The 23,465-nt window shown below is 42.8% G+C and overlaps 1 protein-coding gene across 2 annotated transcripts in view; it reads left to right on the forward strand.

Annotated features, from left to right (window-relative positions):
* Positions 1-23,465, forward strand: part of PTPRR (protein tyrosine phosphatase receptor type R) — a 113,970-nt gene that overhangs the window by 83,196 nt on the left and 7,309 nt on the right. For both annotated transcript variants that reach the window (XM_083463532.1, XM_083463533.1), the window contains exons 7-10: positions 16,585-16,771; positions 17,705-17,789; positions 18,740-18,819; positions 19,500-19,637. In XM_083463532.1, coding sequence (XP_083319658.1) covers positions 16,585-16,771; positions 17,705-17,789; positions 18,740-18,819; positions 19,500-19,637 — 490 coding nt within the window. The remainder of the gene's footprint in view (positions 1-16,584; positions 16,772-17,704; positions 17,790-18,739; positions 18,820-19,499; positions 19,638-23,465) is intronic.

Genomic DNA, 23,465 nt, shown 5'->3' on the forward strand with positions numbered 1-23,465 from the left:
TGGCAGGAGCTGGGACCGTGCAACGGGAGCTCACCCCGTCGCGGGGATTCAAACCGCCGACCTTCTGATCGGCAAATCCTAGGCTCTGTGGTTTAACCCACAGTGCCACCCGTGTCCCTCGGCTAGCTTACCCTTGTTTGTATATCTTGTGGTAGGGAGAGAGAGAGAGAGAGCACACGCTACAGCAGTTAAAGAGGTGGTCAACCTTTTCAGGATCAAGGATCAAGTTCCCACTGGAGAAAGTACCTAGAGATGCTGCAGGCCTCAAGTCATCCCCGTCCCCAATGCCTGCCTAGGCTTACTGATCCCAGGAGGGCAACATGCCCCACTCTTCCTTGTAATTCTAATTAGATTATCTAAATACCACAGACTGGTGTCATTTATGGGTTTATCCTCTCGCGTTTCATGTGTTTTTATTTTTCAAACACAGATGTTAATGACTGAGGCTGCAATCCTAACCCCACTTACCTGGGAGTAAGCTTCATTGCTCAGTAGGACTTTGAATAGACGTGGGATTGTATCCAAGGTTAGTGGACCCATTGGAATTAATGGACATGACTAACTTAGGTCTGTTAATTTCAATTGATCTACTCTCAGTAGAACTTAGTTGACTGCAACCCATTATTAGGATTGCTTTGCAATTTGGGGAAATCTGTACTGGACCTAACCGTCCGGGGTCCCTTTACCTTTACCTTTACCTTTATATATTACAATGTGGGGAGCAGTGCTGGATTTACGTATAAGCTAAACAAGCTATAGCTTAGGGCCCCACTCTTTTGGGGGGCCTCCAAAAAATAAAGGGGGGGAACTGGATGTACATTTCCAAAATATAAGATAAAAAACAAATAAAATAAAACCTACATACAGCAACAGTGTTTTGTGTTGTGTTGTGGCTTTAGATACCCATTAGGTCCATAAATTACCATATAGCATATATTCAACACAAAAAACAGCGACAATTTGTTGTTGACAAAGGACAGCTGGACATATAAAGGCCCCCATTATCTTCAGTAGCTTAGGGCCTCATCCAGCCTAAATTCAGCCCTGGTGGGGAGCCCTATTAATGTGCAGGGATGTGCAGCCTCTAAGCGCATTCGGTTCATCAGGTATAGAGTAGGCTGGAAAAGGCCACCATTCACCTGTGACAAGCTATCTGCTTTTTCAAATACTTTTGTGGGAAAAAAGCAGGGCCTCAAGTGTCTCTTCCGCTCTCATACCTTTTAGGTACTGATAAATTCCTTCCTTTCTAATATTTAATTAATTGAGCAGAATTGCTGGCTTAAGTATCACTGCTTGTGCTATTTATAACCTAATTATTATTAAACATTTCCTGCCTTTATGGTTCAGCATTCTGTTAACGGACTTTCGGGCATTGTGTAGCTCTCTGCAATTTGAATAATGAAACCGAGCCAGTGTTTGTGGATGGTTTCACAAGCATGAGAACCTAATATATATTTACAGGAAGGGATCTGGAATTTCCTGGCCGAAATACACAGCTTTGCATAGATTTGGAGGATAAATTTACTCCATTGTGTTGAGATGAATATGCTTTTCTTTGTGCTTAATATAACCCGTAGGCATTTGCTTTCAGGGAAATGTCAGTAACAATTGTTTAAACCAGAAGCTTGGGATAACCCCCCCCCAAAAAAAAAGTTGTTTCAGAAGAGTATTTCAAAGATTGGACACAGTGGAGGGGAGAGTGTTGTGGTGTAGTTATTTATAAAAATGTTTGTATGTCACAGTTTCATTTGAAAATTTCAACATGGTATGCAACAATTATAATACAGTGGTACCTCGGGTTACAGATGCTTCAGGTTACAGACTCCGCTAACCCAGAAATAGTACCTCGGGTTAAGAACTTTGCTTCAGGATGAGAACAGAAATCGTGCTCCGGTGGCGCGGTGGCAGCGGGAGGCCCCATTAGCTAAAGTGGTGCTTCAGGTTAAGAACAGTTTCAGGTTAAGAACGGATCTATGGAACGAATTAAGTACTTAACCCAAGGTACCACTATACCATAAAAAGCAGCACAAAAGCGACCCCACCAGGTTCCTATTAATGCCCAATGCCTTAGCCAAGCCTATTCTTTCCTGTAATCAATAAAGTTGTGGCTTAATTCAACCCAGTGCCAGTCTCCTATGACATTATTGTGGCCCTCCCTTCACCTGACATAGCCATTCTGCACCTGTGCCGGCAATTATAATACCATTAAAAAAAACAAAAATTAAACTGTATCACCAGCTAACTGTTATTGGGGTGGGGGTTCATCGTCTGCATACGTCAGGCAGCGAAGAAACATTTCCAGCAAACATTCCAGAGTTACTGTAGAACGCATTTGCTGAATCTCTGTTGGAAGAGGATTCCACAGGAGTGGGTCAGTAACGCAGAAGGCTTGGTTTCATGTTGATGTCAAATGAGCCCCACCAAGATGGGGGGCAAACCACGATGCTTTTGCAGATGATAGTGACTGAACTGGGATTTAAGGGTTCAGGCAGTCCTTAAGGTGCCCTGGTCCTTAAGTAGTAGATCAGGGTTTCCCAATCTTGGGTCTCCAGCTGTTGTTGGACTACAACTCCCATCATCCCTAGCTAGCAGGAGCAGTGGTCAGGGAGGATGGGAATTGTAGTCCAAAAACAGCTGGAGACCCAAGCTTAGGAAACCCCAGTTTTAGATCATTCTTCTTGAGTATTGAAAGCATGAATAGGCAATACATGTACTGGCCCCACTCTCTACAGTTTGTGCATTTGGTGGCCTTATGAAATGCCCCATGTGCAAAGAGATGTCCATGCCTAGGGCTGCTCCATGCAAGGGGAGTCTCCTGACTGGTCTAGGATTCCTCCTCTCATGGAAAAGCCAGATGTGAGGCCAGTGGGTGCATGTAACTGACATGCATGACACCAGCAGGGGTCATGCTAACTACTACAACTCCACAAGCCCCTCACACATATATTCACCACACGAAAGACCTTAAGACAAAGTAATTAGAAATATTGTAATTTAGGGAAGTGAATTTAAAAGAAGCTAAAATTTTAAGTAGGCATTTTCTCTTACTGATTCACAATGCAGCTATTTCAGTCTGAGGGGAAATGGAGAACAAACATCAGGTTAGTATCTTCAGGGCCGAAGTACAACTTTGTGACAGTAAATCAGGAACAGGGAACGTAAGGCTTTGGAGGTGTTTTTTGGGCTACAACTCCCATCAGCTGCAGCCAGCATGGTCAATGGTCAGGGATGATGGGAGTTGTTGTCTAGAGGGCCCCACCCCTGCAGTAAATATTCACAACCGAGACTTCATATATTTACAACCGGAAGCTCTTTCCACTGAACACAGAGCATTGCCTTTTTTGTTGTATGCTGTGTCCTATACCAAAGGAGATCTTCCACCTTTCCTAAGAAAGAATGTTCAAAAGAGCTCATAAACTGTGGTGGTTATATTTTGGATTAGACAACTCCCAAGAGACACTCGGTTTTTATGACAATTCTACTTACAGCATCAGCATCTCCAGAGTGAAATGAATCTGCAGTTGCCACCACACTGATACAAAGCCTTTTATGTAAATTAGCCCAGTGTTTCGTTTTGCTTTTTTTCCTAAGAGAAGCGTAAGCATATTGCAGGCTCTCAGCTCTTATCATGGCCTGATTCTTGTTACAGTCGTTGCTACTGGTTTTAGCTTGTACACAGGAAACTGCAGTGCCAATCAATATCATTCCCAAGGTGACAGGAAACCTTCTTCAGTCAGTTGTTGATTGTGCTTGTCTTTGCTGCACCACCCATTGCATTTATTCCCTTTGGCTGAACTTAAGGCAGATTAATCACTGGCTGACATCTGGCAGACAGTTTTGGTAGCTTGTCAGTGATTTGTCTCAGTGGCTTGTTAAAAGGTTCCTTGTATTTATAAGTGGCTGGGGGTGAGAGGAAGGGAAGGATCAATAGCTTAGACTGCAACTTATCTAGGAGTAAGCCCCGTTGAACTCAATAAGTCTTATTTCTGACACGAGAGCACTAAAATCGTTTTCAAAGAGTTTAGAATTTTCCGTTCCCCCAACATTTTAGGAGGATGGATAGTGTTCTCTCCGTGGGGGGGGGGCACTAGGGGCGCATTGGAAGATGGCCGACAATAACATCTCTCCGACCCACACGAGGTAATTAAGAGGCTGTGATGGGAGTAAACAGCCTCCCTGCCCCCCCCAAGGGAGTGGGGGGGACTGCCCTTGCCTGATGTGCCCTATACCACCCCCAAATTTGAGGGGGTGGGGGCACTAGGCAGAAAGCCCTTGTGCGGACTTTGGCTCTCCTGGACGCTGTCTCTGATTCGCGCCTCTAGCTGCAGCAACTTCAAAAGAAACAATTAGGTGGAAGCAAATGCACATACTTCAAGGAAGAATGGGGAGTAAAAAGACTGCTAATTGAAGAGATCTCTGATAAAGAAGACGGGTCGGCTAAACAAGAATATATCATGAGAAGACACACCAAGGCTCGGTATGTCGGCAACGGGACTGGATGGGGGGGGACTTTCCCCCCATAAGTCAGAAATGCCGCTTAAATGACCTAAGCTGATGATTTAAGACTGTGTGGAGATAATCTCTAACCAAAAGCATGTTTTAAGGAGACCGTGGAAAGTTTAAGAGCCTTGGGATGACGCAGTAAAAAAACCAGCGTCGCCATTTTGGCAAGTTCTGTCGAAAGACTTATGTCTGGGAGGAGGAATGGATCAATTTTCATATTGCGGGCGGCCTCCTCAGAGGACTAAAAGAAGGCGACAGATTTGCAAAGATGAATGATGGAAAGAGTGCTTTTATTTATGGAAGCGATGATATATGGAACCATCTCGATATGGTGATTGGACAAATGGAAAAATTCACACAGGATTATAACTGGTGTTTGTCTGCTTAAGGAGACTATCAGAAGAGATCATAAAGAAAAAAGAAAAATATATGAATAAGATGAGACGTGGGAACAGCAAGAGAGGACTGGATAGAAATATGAACATTATTTGGACAGATTTGTGGATATTAATGCTCAGCAAGAAGATGATTGGAATCCCCTTTGGAACTTGAAATACGGGTACCCCCAACAAAAAAATTAAAATTCGGCTTTTTAATTCGGAATTATGTGATGTGATTTGATTTGATTTGATTGGTCGATTAATAAAAATAAAAAAAATAAAAAAGGAGGATGGATAGTGTCAATCTGTAGCATTAAGAAAACCAGGGTGTGTGGATGCAGTTAAATGCATGTACAAATTAAAGAATTGTTCAGTCTATATTGGTCTGCCTTGCTCACTTTAAGCTCCCAATTGTTCCTCTGAAGCCCCACCCTAACCCTCCCCACAGCTCGTGCAAATAATGGTCTCATCAGCTTTTGAATGCAGAAAATCCCAGGTACAGCCCTGGGCAAGACTGGAACTGTCCCTTGTCTGAAACCCTAGAGAGCCTCAGAATGTGGACACTGGTGAGCTAGCTAGACCATGGATTTGACTTGGTATACGGAAGCATCCCTGGTTCTTCATCAACCAGGCTAACACCAGCCTTGATGGCAGGCTGTATGGGGAGGGCAAGCCTGACTATGCACCTCAGAAGATGATTCCTTGTGAAATCACTGTCAGCAAAGGATACTTTTGTCCTTGCTGCATCTGAGAGCACTGTTCCGGTGCTTTACCTTTCCATGTAGGAATGAACAGCAACCAGTCACTTAATACAAAGGGGAAGTAAAAGAATGCACTCAGGGCCACTGCTAATGTGGTGACTCCAGTCGTCGAGAATCAAGTCCTCTCCTAACCACACAGACTGATTTGTGTTTCTTGTGCACAATAGATGGGGAACCCTCCAACTCCCAGCATCCCTGACTATTGGGCCACACTGGTTTGGTGCTGATGGGATAAATATCTGGAGGGCTATACAGTCCCAGTCCCTATGCTAGAGAGTGATGGACCAGCAGGAGAGCAGGACAAAATGTTGGGAAGTTGATAGGGGTGTGGATGTGTGGGTGTGTACACACACACACACACACACACACACAGAGCGAGAGGCATGAATCTTGGGGGGAGGGTTTACTGCCAATGTTTCATCTGAAAGTATGGTTTACATGATAACATTCCAGTTTGATGGTAGAACTAATTGACAGGAAAAGATGGGAGGCTGTCTAAGCGTTCAGTTTTGAACAGTCAGTTCCCGTTGCTCAGCAGCACAGCCTTATCGAGGGAAGTACAGGAGTGAATTGGCAGTACTTTAGAAAGCCTGATTAAAAGAGGGAAAGCTGAAATTGCTCTCATGTCAGCTGTTTTCCTGCACAGGATGTTGAGCGATTCCTGTCCCAACCAGATACTGATTGCTTAAAACTTAAGTCTAGAAGTACTTGTCGAAATCATTTCCTTAATTTTTTTTAATTATTTATTTTTGAGATGATAAAGTCTGAATGAGTGACTTGGAGTGTGAAGTTGGGCATTGAAGATGCTGGGCAGTTCATGAGACATAGAATCAACAGGGTTGAAAGGGAGCCACAAAGATCATCCAGTTGACTCCTCTGCCAGTGCAAGAAACCCACGACTACCACGTCCCTGGTCGGTGACCATTGAGCCACAGCTTTAAACCAAGGCAATCTGTGTGGCCCAAGTAAAACAGGTGCCTAAGTAATGTGGTCCCACTTCCCTTAACATTTTTAACCTTTAAAGCCCTATACGGCCTAGGACCCTTGCACCTATGGGACCGCCTCTCCTGGTATGTCCCCCAGAGGACCTTACGGTCTTCAAACAAAAACACCTTGGAGTTCCCAGGCCACAGAGAGGTTAGGCTGGCCTCAACCAGAGCCAGGGCTTTGTCGGCTGTGGCCCGGTTCTGGTGGAACGCTTTGTCACAAGAGACTAGGGCCCTGCGGGACTTGACATCCTTCCGCCGGGCCTGCAAGACAGAGCTGTTCCACCAGGCCTTTGGCCAAGGCGCAGCCTGACCCCCTCCTTTGGTAATTCTTCACAGAACTCTAGCCCAATGGTTACCATTAATCTGATTTGAACTGATTTTATAATGAATTGGTTTTAGAATGCTGTAGACACAAACATACAATAAGCAGAAAGGAGAACCAAGGGAGACAGAAGTTGTGTCAGAAAACTTGGGGACAACAGACACACAGCTTGTTTAGATGCTATCCTGATTCCATGGCTTGCCAGCAGGAAGCAGGGTCCATGGAGATGTGCCACTGTTAGCTGTTTGTATGAAGGATTGCCCCCTGGCATAGGCTAACAGGGACACATACCTTGAATAATATCCTGTCCCCCTGCTCACGCATTTAACTAACTGGTCAACAAAGTCCCATAAAGAGTGGTTTATTTAATTTTAGAATAGCCCTATAATTGTCGATTTTCACACAGTCTTTTGCCCATAAATGCAACAAGTAGCTTAAGCAGTCAGCACTAAATCCTGCGTCCTGTCCCAATTAACACTCGGTTTCAAGATAAATTTTTAAGTACAAGCAAGGCCATCCATCCATCCATTTCCCACCTTTCTTCCATCATGGAACCCAAAGTGGTTCTCAAATGGTCTCCCTTCCAGGTGGATTCACATATGCATGTATATCACTGAATTTATCGCAGTTGTCCTACACATGTCAGGGGTGTTTAAAGGTGCCTGTGTGATGTCCTAAATGTGTTCAGCTGTCTTCCAAGAATAGTGTATGCATGGACATTACTAGGGTTAAACCAGCTGGCGTTTTAGTGTATTCATGCCATCTGAATTAATGGGGTGGTTAATTAAAAACAACCACCTGGCCTATCTCAGCAGCAGCTGGCACATGCCACCCTAGGCATGCAAGTGCTTGCACAGTGTGCTTTTCACGTTCTGCTCTCTGTGATCACTCTTCATAGACTGGCTACCCGGTCTTTAAAGCATGTTCATGCCACACTCTACACATGATGCTCTGTGTGCTTTCTTCTATACAAACGTCACACACAAAGAAGCCCTATGGAGCTGTTCCTATCAAACTAAAGTGCAGCATGCATGCTTTTTCTGTGTGTCCCCACCCCACCCAAATGGGATAATTTGCCTGATCTCTAGCTCTCCCACCAACCCCTTTGCGGTGTTAATTCCAATGTGTTTGGTTTTTATTTTACAAATTTTCAGTTGAAAGCAAAGGACAAAATATCTAAGTACTATTTTACTTTGCTTCGTTGTATGATGCTGATATTAGAAAACAGGCTCTCTAAACGTCCGTTTGGAAAGAGAGAACCAGAGAGCCCTAGAGCCAAAAATAGGGTTGCAAACCCCACAGGGCAGTGTACTGCACTTGGACTAAAAGAACAAGAACAATTTAGCACCTTTCCGCTGATGAGCATGGAAGCGGCTATAGCATATTGCAAGGATCCTGGAAACACGGTGGAAAAACCTATCCTCCTTCAGGATTCATCCCCAAATATACAGAAGGCAGAATTCGCAGGATATACACACACTTACAGGGTCAACATCCAGGCAGCTTGATTCATTCTTGAGGATCTTGTGATGCTTTTTAGTCTGACGTGCACCTGGAACTTGCTTGCACAAGCAGCATTTATTAATAATAAAAATAATAAATTTATTATTACATTTCTACCCTGCTTTTCCTCGAAAGAAATCAAGGTAGCATACATAATTCTCTTCCTCACAGTGTTCTACCTTCACAATGTGCTTCATAGCCAAGTGGAGATTTGAACTCTGGCCTCCCAGGTCCTAGTCCAACTTTCTTTCTTTCTTTCTTTCTTTCTTTCTTTCTTTCTTTCTTTCTTTTCTGAAAATTTATTTATTTGGTTTTTCAAATTAAAAATTTACAGAGATATATCAAATATAAATCATAAAAACAAGATTCCAAGGAATCTCCTGGTCTTCCATCTTCCCCTTTGTGGGTCCTATCATTAATCCTTTCTTCCCACATCTTTTATGGTAATCCAAGTCCTTTACCTCTTCCATTATGTCCAGAATTCAACCTTAAACCACAAGTGATATTCCAACCCTACTAACGATTTTAACTGTTTACAATGGTCTTTCAGATAAGTTATAATTTCCCCCCATTCCTTATTAAACTTTTGGTCTTCCTGATTTCTGACTCTTCCTGTCATTTTCGCCATTTCTTTTTTTTTTTTTTAATGCATAATTTTTATTAGTTTCCAAAAGTCAAAACACAAAATAAGCTATTTCAATATTCATATCAATTCACCAAAAGAAAAATAAAAGACTTCCTTCAGTCATTCCACGAATCGTCCGAAATAACAGTAAACAATATAACCGCATTTCCGTATTTGTAATGCCTTAAGTCATTCTCATTCTTCCATTTTTTTTTTTTTTTATTGGCATTACCCTTTACCTCTTACAGAGCACCTCTGAAACCTACTAGTGTTGTCTGTTCATCAATTAAGCTTTCCAGATATTTCGTAAAACTTTCCCAATTTTTAACAAATCTCTGATCTTTGGTATATCTGATTTTACCTGTCATCCTGTCCATCTCCACATAATCTAATAGTTTAGATCTCCATTCCTCCGTTGTCGGTACACTCTCTTGTTTCCAGTTTTTTGCTATTAAGACCCTTGCTGCAGTTGTTGCGTATTGGAACAATTTGTAATCTTCCTTCTTTATCTCCTTTCCTACCAAACCTAGTAGAAACGCCTCGGGTCTTTTGGCAAAGGTGTATCTTAACATTTTCTTCAGTTCATTATATATGCTCTCCCAAAACTGTGTGACCTTTCGGCATTCCCACCACATATGGTAGAAAGTCCCCTCCCTTTCCTTACATTTCCAGCATTTGTTACAGGATCCATACATTTTGGCAAGTTTAACCGGGGTTAGGTACCAACGATAAAACATTTTCATTAAGTTCTCTTTGAGTGACACACAAGCTGTGAATTTGAGATGTTGTTTCCAGAGTTTTTCCCACTCTTCTAAGTAAATGTTACGACCTAGATCTCTGGCCCAGTGCGTCATTACCACCTTGACCTCCTCGTCAGCTAGGTTCCAGTCCAATAAATACTTGTACCCCTGTCATTTTCGCCATTTCAGCATAGTCCATTAACTTCATCTGCCATTCTTCTCTGGTAGGAACTTTATCTTCTTTCCATCTCTTCTTTCCATCTCTGCATCCGTGCAGCCATGGTCATGTACATAATAGTCTTCTCTGCATCTTTGGGATTTCAGCACCTAGAATTCCTAAAAGGAAGGCTTCAGGCTTTTCAACAAAGGTTATTTGAAACATTTTTTTCAACTCATTATATATCATTTCCCAAGGTCCTTTTACTGCCTTACAATTCCACCACATATGATAAAAGGTGCCTTCTTTTTCCTTACATTTCCAGCATACATTTGAGCATGTTTTATACACTTTTGCTAATTTACTAGGAGTTAAATACCATAGGCACATCATTTTCATATAATTTTCTTTCAACGTACAACATGCCGTGAACTTTAAATCCCAATTCCATAACTTTTCCCAAGCTCTAGTTACAGGTAGGTAGCCATGTTGGTCTGCTGTAGTCGAAACAAAATAATAAAAAAAATCCTTCCAGTAGCACATTGGAGACCAACTAAGTTTGTTATTGATATGAGCTTTCGTGTGCATGCATACTTCTTCAGATATTGGTATGTGAAGAAGTGTGCATGCACATGAAAGCTCATACCAATAACAAACTTAGATTTTCCCAAGCTGTAAACTATATATTATTCCCAAAGTCTCTCACCCAGGTCCTAGTCCAATGTTCTAACCATTACACCACACTTGCCTCTTCGGCAATCCTTTCTCTTTTCCCGACAGTGCAATCTCCAGATCAGGATGTGCATAGTTGTGATGCAGTCTTAACATGCAAAGCCAAGCACCTTTCCTCTGTAATCGGTCCTCCTGCCAGCTAATGAATGGCTTCCTTCCACCTGCACTGTTGACACTGTCTAACAAACAGCCCCCAGCAGCAACGGGGAATCTCGGCAAATGTCCTGGAGGTCTGGGAGGGCAGAAGGAAGCAGCTCCTCCCTTTGTCTGGAATACCAAAGTGAGAAGGCAGAGACTTTTGGACATCGGTCAGCCTTGTTTAATTCCTTGAACAGATTGGAAGAAAGGAAAATTTGCATGGCAGTCCAGTTTGCATTGGAAGAAAGCAGTAAATTTAAACTACATTGAGAGAGCAGGGTGCCAAATGAAATAGCCACGTATGACGAGAGAAGCGATTTAAATGTAAAGTGCAAAAAAAGACAGTATAAACAGTACAATGAGAATGATTGGAGGACTCGTTTTGTCAGAAGTCTTTTTTATTTGTTTAATTAAGTATTAATTAGGAAGATTAAGTGTTTTTTTATGTACACAAATTTGCTTTTTCTTCTTTCTTTTTTCTGTATTTTCTTTTCTTTTTTCTTAATTCTTTTTTCTTTAATTTACTTTTTGTAGTATGAGATTGTAAATTCTTTGTATAAGTGTGTAATTTAAATTAATAAAAAAGGAAGAAAGGAAAATTTGCATGGCAGTCCAATTTGCATTGGAAGAAAGCAGTAAATTTAAACTACATTGAGAGAGCAGGGTGCCAAATGAAATAGCCACGTATGACGAGAGAAGCAATTTAAATGTACAGTAAACTACACGCAGGAAATAACCCCTTTAAAGGCTTGGTGGTTTTCACCAGCATGGATGCCCCCGAGAAGGAGAAGAGGAGTTTCTTGTAGAATATTTCCTAGTTCAATGTCTCTTCCATTCACCCTTGCCTCACTCGCTCAAAACTGCTGTGTGAATCAGTTGGGGAGGATGCGAAATATTCTGAAATTTAAGGAGGATTTGTGAGTTTCTACAGAAAAGCCTTCCTAAGAAGAACTGCCTCATAATCTTCTTACATTTATATCTCATCCTTCTTTCATCCTGTAACCCAAGACAGCATGCATGATGTACTCAGGTGGTCATTGATTAAGGAACTGTCTAGTCTTAGACCTGCTTAGCTTTAGCAAGGACGTGCTGAAGGCCTTGACGCATTTCTTATCACTGACATTAGGTAAAGGTAAAGGTGTGACTAAACTGCTACTGGCACATGGAGGACCATGATGAGTGCCAGAGCGCACGGAAACGCCGTTTACCTTCCACCGCAGTGTTACCTATTTACCTACTTGCACTGGTATGCTTTCACATGCTAGGTTGGCAGAAGCTGGGACAGAGCAATAGGAGTTCACCCCATTGCGCAGATTCGAACTGCTGACCTTCCGATCAACAAGCCCAAGAAGCTCAGTGGTTTAGACCACAGTGCCACCTGCATCCCTAACACTGACGTTAAATACCATTTGGAACAATTCTTTGTTATTCCCTAACCATTTGAATAGCAAATTTATATGTATAATTATTGTGTTTCTTTCCATACATCTCCTTAAACTGTTTCCAATGAATTGCCTTCTTTACGTCTGTCCCGCAGGGCTGTTGAACAGTTTTCTTGATCAATCTCTTGAACTGGAAAAAGCTATAAATTCAAAGTTATAATTAGATCTGGCCACATTTCTTTTTTTGTTGTTAAAAAGGAAGTAGCCCTTTTGCCACGACTGACAGATATAGCAATGTAAAAGCCAAAGAAAATATTAACATTTCAATTGTGCTTTGTTACAAAACAAAACAAATGGGTTTTCTCTGCTTTCTGGGGAAAAGAAAACGCAGGCCGTTTTAGAAAGTTAAGATTGCACACCATGTGAGGGGACAGTTGATCTAGTTGCCTTGGCACCTTCTTCCCCCTGATGTTTGCCCCCTTGTGAACAGTTTCACACCCATTTGCAAAGTGCTCTGGGGGAGTGGAGTATTGAAATGGGGACCCTTTTCTATGTAAAATAGCAGGAGCTGTATTCCACTAGATGGCAAGGATGAAAACTGCTGGGAATGAAACAGCGGGGATCATTCAGTGTGTAACCTAAGGGTTAATTCTGCTCTCAGTTAGTCAGCTAACCAAAAGCCCGTGTTGGAGAAGATGTTGCTTACCAACCAGGCGGAGTGGCATGATCCCAACTGAGGAGGCATGTAATCTGACTGGCCGTGTAGTTCTGAAGGAGCTTTTCCTCTGTACCTGTGGTTGAATATCTCCCTGCTATGTCCAAGGCCTGAAGTAAGAAAGATATAACCTAGTTGTCTCTTTCTCCTTAGTTATATACTGTTTTTGTTCAGTTTCCTCAGTAAAGTATTATTGGGATATATGTATGTATGTCTGTCTCTGGACTTTGCTAAAAGCAAGGATAAAATCAAGGAAGATTCTCTTATCTTTGATGCCCTCCCACTACATTCTGAGTGATTGTACAGTAGGCAGTACTTTTTTTTCTTTAAAAAATGTTTAGGGGTACTCTCATTTTCCTACTCATAGGAAATACTGCCCCTCAATGAGGCCAAACTTAGATTCACAAAATGTTTAGGGGTATGCGTACCCCTTCATACCCCCAGAAAAAAGCACTGCATATAGGCAGATCATCAGGCTACAACTGATTGATAAAAAATATTTATATGCTTCTATTCATGAAAAATATCAGAACAACTGGCAACAGTATATACTGTACATAAAGCCAGCTTTAAAAACCATGAAAATTTTAAAATCAGAAATTGACTGACTATTGTAAGAATAGCTATAACCCTGACAGACTAGGAAAGTTTTCAAGAGACACTTAAAAGTTGAAACGGAAGGCGTCTGCTGAATCTCTATTGGCAGAGTGTCCCATGTGATTAGCATCAGTGGCTGGTTTCCCTTAGAAAGGCAAGTAATAGCTCAGCTGTTAGAACATGAGACTCTTAAACTCAAGGCTGTGGGTTTGAGCCCCACGGTGGGCAAAAGATTCCTGACTTGCAGGAGGTTTGACTGGACGATCCTTCTGGTCTCTTCCAACTCTACAGTTCTATGATTCTTCGAGGGAAAGTGCCAGAATGAGGCAGCCAGCTCTTTATGAAACTGCCGTGGGTGGAGGCTATGAGAGGAAGGCAAACATCTGTCAGCAACTCTCTTTCTTGGTGGATACATTAATAATTCCAAAGCTCTTATTTAAAACAGATATAAGCCTGCAAGCAATAGGGTTTTAGTTGGCCTCATTGATTTTTAGCAAGTGTTCTTTGATAAATTATTCCCAAGCAACATCCAAATAATTAAAGTCATTTTCACTCTTGCAAAATGGCAGGAGCGAGCTGATTCAATCAAACAAACCTGAGTATATTGGAAGGATCCTTTGGCAGCAAATAAGAGAAAATGAAGGGCTGTGTTTCCAGAATATAAAGAAGGGGAAATGTTTCTTTTCTAAGTTAGTTTTGCAATGCAGGAAGCTGCTAATTAGCTGAAAAATCAGGGCAACATTGGCAGCAACAGAATAGTTTTCAAGGGGACAAGTCCATAAAATGAGAATTAACAGACCTAACAGTGACAGAATTGTATATTACATGGAGTGATCCTGCAGTGGGGCCATGATCCACCTATTGAAGTTATTTATTTATTTCTTACATTTATATTACCATATCATTGTTCCCAAGGTGGTTAACATGTGGTTCTCTAGAACTCTTTCAGCTGGGTTGGACAAACCTAGATCTGCTTAGCTTCAGAAAGGTGATGGCCCCATGCCTTTCCACACCATACTCTGATTACTGTTTAGGTCTCATCCAAAAGATTACATATACGGTCGTACCTTGGATTCTGAACGCCTTGTGAGTCGAACGTTTTGGCTCCCGAATGCCGCAAACCCGGAAGTGAGTGTTCTGGTTTGCAACTGTTCTTTGGAACCCGGACATCCAACACAGCTTCTGATTGGCTGCAGAGCTTCCTGCAGCCAATTGGAAGCCGTGCCTTGGTTTCTGAACGTTTTGAAGTCAAATGGACTTCCGGAACAGATTCTATTCGACTTCCGAGGTACCACTGTGTTAGAAAAAATAATAGACAGAAATGCATTGTATTTGGGGGAATTGCTTAGAAATATGTGTATATTGGTCAAAACTGCATAGAAATATTAGGAGAAATTCACACTAAATTGTGGACTTTTTTACCAAAAATGTGCAAATTTCTGTGGAAATGCAAATAATTGAATTTAAGAAGGGGGGGGGGATAAGATTGAGAGAAACAAAAATTGACAAATTTGTCCATCCCAAATTCCAACAATATGTTCATATGATTTTAACTGATGTGACAAAAATGCCTCCTGGTAATTTTTACTTGAAACTACCTCTTCCTACCTCTGCCTCTGCACATGCACATGCACAAACCTGACCCAGAAGATCATAGAGTTGTAGAGTTGGAAGGGACCCTAGGGTCATCTAGTCCAGCCCCCTGCAATGCAGGAATCTTAGCTAAAGCATCCATGACAGAGGGACACCCAACCTCTGCTTAAAAACCTCCAAGGAAAAAGAGTTCACAACCTCCTGAGATCAGAGGACTGTCCAGAGTCAAAGTCCATTAGGTGCAAGGAGCAATGTGCTCTAAGGTGAATTAGGTTTCAATCTGCCTGACACATAGCAGAGAAAAGCAAGCAAATGAATAGTGTGAAATAATAGGAATACAGTGGTACCTCGGGTTAAGAACTTAATTCGTTCTGGAGGTCCGTTCTGAACCTGAAACTGTTCTTAACCTGAAGCACCACTTTAGCTAATGGGGCCTCCTGCCGCCGCTGCACAATTTCTGTTCTCATCCTGAAGCAAAGTTCTTAACCCGAGGTACTATTTCTGGGTTAGTGGAGTCTGTAACCTGAAGCGTCTGTAACCTGAAGTGTCCGTAACCCGAGGTACCACTGTAGATTATGACTCCCAGCTGTGATAACTGAGAGCAGAACCATGCCAGTTTGTTTGCCTGCATTTCCAATGACTTCAGGACAACAGCAGCACCTCATAGGTCCTGGGCTGATGGACAGTCTTCTGATGTTCTTAGGAAGCTTTTAGGGAGGAGCTTACAGAGTGGCAGAGATCAGAAGAACACACATGGCTATTTCAATCACATGGAACCTAGAAAGTGCTGTGCAATCCCGTGCATGTTTACTCCAATGGGACCTACTGCCCAGGAAGTATGTTTGGGATTGCAGCCCAAACTCCACATGCAAACACTCATAGAATCATAGAATCATAGAGTTGGAAGAGACCACAAGGGCCATCGAGTCCAACCCCCTGCCAAGCAGGAAAAACCATCAGAGCACTCCTGACATATGGTTGTCAAGCCTCTGCTTAAAGACCTCCAAAGTAGGAGACTCCACCACACTCCTTGGCAGCAAATTCCACTGTCGAACAGCTCTTACTGTCAGGAAGTTCTTCCTAATGTTTAGGTGGAATCTTCTTTCTTGTAGTTTGGATCCATTGCTCCGTGTCCGCTTCTCTGGAGCAGCAGAAAACAACCTTTCTCCCTCCTCTAGGTGACATCCTTTTATATATTTGAACATGGCTATCATATCACCCCTTAACCTCCTCTTCTCCAGGCTAAACATGCCCAGCTCCCTTAGCTGTTCCTCATAAGGCATCTTTTCCAGGCCTTTGACCATTTTGGTTGCCCTCCTGTGGACACGTTCCAGTTTGTCAGTGTCCTTCTTGAACTGTGGTGCCCAGAACTGGGCACTCAACCTAGATCAGGTAAGGTCCTCATGAGATCAAGAGCTGATTCCACATCACTTGTTTTGTAACGCAGGCGAGGATCCAATGTATCGCTCACCTTGGATATGAGCAGCTTGGGCAGCGTCGAACCTTTTGTAGCCGTGCCGACGCCAAGAGAAAAGGTTGCCATGGAGTACCTGCAGTCAGCCAGCCGGATCCTGACAAGACAGCAGTTGCAAGACACAGTGACAAGTTCTCATTTGCTCCAGACCGAATTTATGGTAAGTCTGTTGGCCTGTCATCACAACTAGCTCAAATCTGTGACCCTCCTCTACGACTTAGCTTATTTTTATGTATTTATTTTAGAGAGTTTCTATGCTGCTTTTGCTTTCTGTTATGAATTGCCAAAGTGGTTTACATATTAAATATAATGCAAGACCATATACTCAGAGGTATCCAGTTGTTAAAACCAAAAATCCAAACAACCAATATCAGAACAGCAAAAAAGCGGCGAGGACAAGAAGTACATTTCCCCCCTCTGTTCTGGTTGAAACCATCCAGCATCAGGGCCCACTGCTTGCTTACTGCCAGAGGAACGCTCTTCTGTACAATGGCCAGGTGGACACCTGTGAAGGCAGTCCAGCCAGCAGAGCCTCTTGCAGCTTGATGCAACTGGTCCTGATGAGCTAAGTCATCCCAAGGGAAATTGAATGCAGTAACATTTCCACACCTGCCACCCAGTAGTGGGCAGCGCACTGGGGCTGTGCTGTTTACCCGACCTCCTTGTGGCCCAATTGCTGCCTACTGGGAGGGAGACGGGAAGAAGTAAGGTGGCAACAAGGTCGGTGCGGTGCAAATGCACCGGCAGGAACACCAGATTAGCTCTGCCAGCATGTTTGCACCGTGCCAACCTCCCCAGCAACTTTCCATCCCCTTCTGCAGCAGCTGCTTAGCCAGAGGGAGGACAAGTATGTGGCACAGCTCCACTGTGCCATCCACTATGAACATCCATCACCCTGGGAGAGGCCATTTTGAGCTGGAGAAATGGCCAGCAGGAAAAAGACTAAGCACCCTGCCTCCCTCCCATTGCTGCTGTACTCAAAATTATAGTCTTTCAAGGCTGCTTTGTGGTTCCTTTCATGCAAGTGGTAAGTGACACTTTATAAAGGCTAATGTGACTTGATTATGGGTGTATGTGTTTCCTTCCTCTCTAGGAAATCCCCATGAATTTTGTGGATCCTAAAGAAATTGACATCCCTAGTCACGGAACTAAAAACCGCTATAAGACCATTCTTCCGAGTAAGTCCTTTTAAACTGATGTTTTTATCCGTCTGCCTTTTAATCCAGTGGTGCAGTCCTCCCTTTTCCTATCGTCAGTCCATTGCTGATGTCAGCCTTTCCATTCCCAACACTGGGTGTGCCTTTTGAACTAGGGCACCTGACAAGGGATGTGTGAAATGATGGCTTTTCTTTGAAAAGGGCTGTAGGCTGACAACCCCACCCTGTGCATTGCTGTGAAGTTCGCCAGTGACTTGTGTTAAAAGTTTTCCGTACTTCTGAATTATGATCTTTCTTTCCTGGGCTGGTCAGTTACCTAACCGTAATGTGGCATGGTTCTTAATTTTAAAATGACAGAATTTTCTCTCCCTCCCACACACACACCTTTTTTGGGGGGGAAGGACCATGTGTTCTTTTGAGTTGTGGACCCTTCATTCCCCCCCCCCCGGTATTTATAGCTTATTGCAACATTATTTTCTTCAAAATTCATTGAGGTTTCTTCTTATTATTCATTAAATTTCTATACCACCCTTCAACCAAGGGTCACAATATAAAAACACAAAAATGCATACCATAGTAACAAGTGAAAACAATAATCCCTCCACACACAGGTTATTAATATTATTTATTCAATCAATTTAGCACTATTTCTTTTGAATGTCTGTCTTTAATTGTATTAAAATTGATGCTGTAGTTTTTCAGCCCACTCTAGATAGCAGCCAAACTCAAATTCATTGATCAGGGGTGGCAAACCTGTGGTCTTCCAGGGGTTGATGGACATGGTAGCCAGAAGCCATGATGTTTATGTTCTACCTCCATTGTATGCTGGGAATCACAAGAAGAGAGACTGCTATTCCCATCATTCTTGACCACTGGCCACTTCACCACCTATTCCTTTTCGTATGCTTCTGTAGCTCTTAAAGGTAAATGGATTTTCATTTTGATTTCCAAGTTTGTTTTCCCCCTCCCAGATCCTGTAAGCAGAGTCTGTTTGAAACCAAAGAACCCAAGCGATGCTTTGAGCACCTACATAAATGCTAACTACATTCGGGTAAGTAAATCAGTGTGAATTGTGTGAGGATTTACTTTCTTAAAGTTCATTTTCGTGCCTTCAATTTAGGAATACTTGATTCTTGTTTACCTAGGAGACTATCAGCATTAGTTCCCTAGCTTTGCTGAATTAAAAGCCACCATGTTTCTCTTTACTTCTGCTCTCTGTCTACCCCAGGAACCCATGGGTTGCATTCAATGCTAGTCCTGCTCTAAGTAGACCCATTGGAATGAACAGGCATGACTGACTTAGGCCCATTTATTTCAATGGGTCTACTCTGAGTAGGACCTGATTGGACTGGGAAATGCAGTAAAAAAAAAAAAAGATGGGATAAATGACTGATTAATCAGCAAGCATATAACTATCATTCAAGCAAATGAGGATAAAATCAGGAAGAATGCTCATTGACAGATAGCCTCCACACAAACAAATCAGAGCAAATGCCCAGGAAAGACCAGATAGCACCTAACCTTTGTGTGAGCTTTATGCAAGCAAATCACAATGAAAGCACAATAATATATTGTCTGGGGGTTCATTTAGATTATTGGTGCTTTAAGCTAAAGGGCTGTACAAGCTTTCAGTGTTAGCTCTCTTCTTTTTTAGCTATCTGATTCTTTTATACAAATGAAGATCTCTAACTGTTAATCGTTCAAATGTAAGGTATCTTTTTTCTCAACCAGGGTTATGGTGGCCAGGAGAAGGCTTTCATCGCAACCCAAGGCCCGATGATTAATACAGTGAATGATTTCTGGCTGATGGTGTGGCAAGAGGACAGTCCTGTCATTGTTATGATCACAAAGCTGAAGGAGAAAAATGAGGTACGATTTCTCAGATGAGCCACTTGTGAAAACAACCCCTGCGAATGTGGAAACCAGCCAGTGCTGGGATCAAATGATCAAGACCAAGACGTCATCATGATGAATGCTATATACAACCGGAACCCATTGCCATGCAGGACATATTTGGGAGAAGAAAAAGCTAAGGTGTAAACCCTACACAAATCTAGAGTGGAGGCCCTAAGATGGTTGGATGGTGTCTTGTATGCCTCCTTCTGGCAACTCCGGCAGCCAAGCTGGTGCCAAATGTATTGCTCTGCTTTCCTTTGGACCACATCAGCGAGGCCAAGAGGGGTTGGTGTTTTTTTGTCATCTGGGCAGCCCAGGACCTCCATACACACCGTCCAGATACACACTGCTCATTCTCCATACCTTGTGTCTGGACTTCTGCCTTCAAGTCCTACCTTGACAGCATAGTTGTATTGAAGCATGCAGGGTGGGTGGAGTGGGTACTGTGATCAGGAAGAGAGTCTATGTCAGGGTTTCCCAATCTTTTGTCTCCAGCTGTTTTTGGACTACAACTCCCATCACCCTGACTACTGGTCCTGCTAGCTAAGGATGGTGTTAGTTGTAGTCCAGCAGGAGACCCAAGTTTGGAAACCCTGGTCTAGGCAATAGATTGAAGACCTATCTATTTAATTATTGCCCTGTCCAAAATATACTTAAAGGTAAATGTAAAGGGACCCCTGACCATTAGGTCAAGTCATGGCCAACTCTGGGGTTGCGGCGCTCATCTCGCTTTATTGGCCGAGGGAGCCGGCGTACAGCTTCTGGGTCATGTGGCCAGCATGACTAAGCCGCTTCTGGCGAACCAGAGCAGCACACAGATTCGAACCGCTGACTTTCTGATCGGCAAGTCCTAGGCTCTGTGGTTTGACCCACAGCGCCACCCGCGTCCCTAGAATGCCCTTATTCCCCTCACTGAGCTACAATTCCCAAATTTTCCTGGGGAGATGCATTGATCGCTAAACCACGCTGGGAATTGTAACACTGCCAGGGGAATAGGGTGTCTCCTTACAACTCTCAGCAACTAAACAAGCCACAGTTCTAAAAGATTGTATTCTAAGGGCACGTGAGATATCGTGAATTAAACAGATCTTTGTCTGACCTGATAAGAATGCTTATAGAAACCTGTGATGGCCACCAACTTGGATTGATTTAAAAATGGTTGGACAGATTAATAGAGGAGAAGGCTATCAAAGGATACTAGCTATGGTGGCTCTGTTCTGCCTAATGTTTCTAGATACCAGGTGCTGGAAGCAGTGGCGTAGCGTGGGGGGTGCAGGGGGGGCCGGCTGCACCAGGCGCAACATCTGGGGGTTAGGGTTAGAGGGCGCAAATCCACGGGTTAGGGGGCACAAATTACTTGCCTTGTCCCGGGTGCTGACAACCCACGCTACGCCACTGGCTGGAAGCCACGGGAAAGCAGAGCACTCTTGTGCTGGGTACTGCTTGTGGGTTTCCTACAGCATCTGGTTGGCCACTGTGAGAACAGGATGCTGAACTAAATGGGGCATTGGCCTGATCCAGCTGGCTCTTCTTATGTTCTTAAACCCATAATATGACCTAAAGTAGAAATATTTTCCCAAAGGAAATGCCAATTTTTTGAACACTTACATCTAACACTGCTTGAAAAGAATGACTTGAAAGGAACACCCAGTGGTTTCCAACATATCAGGAAGCCCTGTGTTTACCTGAATTGCCTAGGCTCCTTACAATATTGTTTATCTACATTGTCATGGACTGACAGTGGCAATTTCCTCCTAATAAAAGAAGGGGAGACGTCTTAAGTAGTTCCCAGGCTATATGGAGAAAGTCTGTGTTTACATGAGCTTCTGACATTCCGCTGAGAAACCCTGGCAAGAGTATTAAGGACTGTTGCGATGATAGATGAATGATTCTGTCACCTTATTTGCTACTAGAAGCACAGAGGTTTGGGCACACGGTTGTTTTGCTATCTAAATGTCTGTCAGATATTCAGAGAGCAGGGGAAGAAAGGAAGGAGCAGCTGGAAAAGGACTGATGAATAAAAAAGAGAAGAGACAAAGCATCGAAATGGTGCTGAGCTGTGTAAAAGCTTTAATAAGGAATATATAATGCCTAAAGTGTTTCAGCTGACCCTCCCTTGAGGGTATCAGGCCTCAATGAAATACTCTAGCAAGTCATGAGGATTCATATCTTTGTTTGCTCATCAACTTTCAAAGAAGAGCGGGGAGTTCTTTTTATTTGGAAAGTACTGGCATGGATGAAAATGTGCAAACCCCAACGCTCCCCACGAAAAACCAAAACCCAAGCACTTTGAGTGGCTTACTGCTAAATCCATATTCGCCAGAGGAGAGAGTGCAGGCACCCCATCCACATCTCTAGTTGCTTTCAATGAGACTTTAAAGCAGCTGATTGGAGCATTCTTTATTAATTTAGACCATTAATAGTCTGCCTCTCATTCAAAGAACTCAGGGCAGGCAACACAACAGAATCGAAAAGCATACAATATCTATATGAAAGAGAATAGAAACATTGGGGGAGACAAAAGAGCAGGAACATTATGTTGTTATCAGTAGCAGTTTTTACATAAGATCCGTAATGGCAGTGGACCCCAAACAGGCCTAAGAGCATCACCATCAGTGTGAGGTGCTCCTATTCAAGTTGGCAGCCACTCCATTTCACACCCAGCGCCTCCCCCCCCCCCATTTTCAATCTCCCTTTGTCCATTAGTCAGCATACCATGCCTATTGAGCATGCTCGTTCCTCGTTGTGTTGTTTTGTGGAGGTTTTCCCCTCCTTGGGTAGCTTCCCTGAATGTTTTCCCCTGCTTTTCCAAATCTTGGAGTTCCAGAACCTGATGGGTTACATTTGTTACTGTGGACTGAAGATAAGACTCCTCCCTTAGCCTTTTGTTTCTAGTCCGGTCTCAGGTTTTTTCCAAGCCAATTTTGATCTAATGCATTTGGCTGCTTTCTATGTATTTCTTGATCTTGTAAATCACTCCCTTGTCCTTTATGGGGAGAAATGCTGATCCTATCACTGAGACAATTTCCTCGGTATATATATTCAGTTTCAATTTTACCTTTTACTAATGAACTTAGGCCTGCTTTTCACTGGTGATTAATCTATTTGCTAGCAGGTGCACCAGTATTGCTGTAGTAGTAGTAGTAATAATAATCATCATCATCATCATCATCATCATCATCCTTGAACACTAGGTAGAAAGGGAAACAAGTGGATAAACCAATAAAAAGGACCAGCCTTGGTTTTCAATAGCAAGCCAATTATTACATAGGGATGTACAGATATCTGTGGTTTTCATTTCCCCAAAGGGGGGGAAATGCATGTTTGCAGTTAGAGATAAGTGCCATGAATAAAGTACCTGGGTTATGAGAAATTTATCATGGTGCTGTTGTGTGGGGGACAAGGGAAAAGGCAGCAGTGAAATGTTCAACAATATAACCATTTTTACTGCAGTTGTACAACAATGCAGAAGCATTGTCAAGAAATGAAACTAGCCCAGAGTCTAGTTCTCAAACCTGCAGGTTTCATGGAGAAATGATCTGCAATTACAATCCAAAATAACTTGCAAAATGAATCCACAAGAGGAATGTTGCAAATTTTCCCCTCTCTGGTGTGGCTTTTACACCTTCAACGGCTGTATGAGGGCTTTCTAGCTCAAAGACATAAGGGCAAGAAAGGTTTCACCTGTTGTTTTGGTCTGTTGGTTGGCTTTGTTGTTGTTTTTCCTTGTTGTTAAGCTGTTCCAGAAATAGAAAAGTGGTAACTGGGGTTCCCTATGACAATCTTTTCAGGGGACACTCA

This window comes from Podarcis liolepis (genome assembly GCF_965112155.1).
Source record: "Podarcis liolepis genome assembly, chromosome: 10".
Taxonomy (NCBI): Eukaryota; Metazoa; Chordata; class Lepidosauria; order Squamata; family Lacertidae; genus Podarcis; species Podarcis liolepis.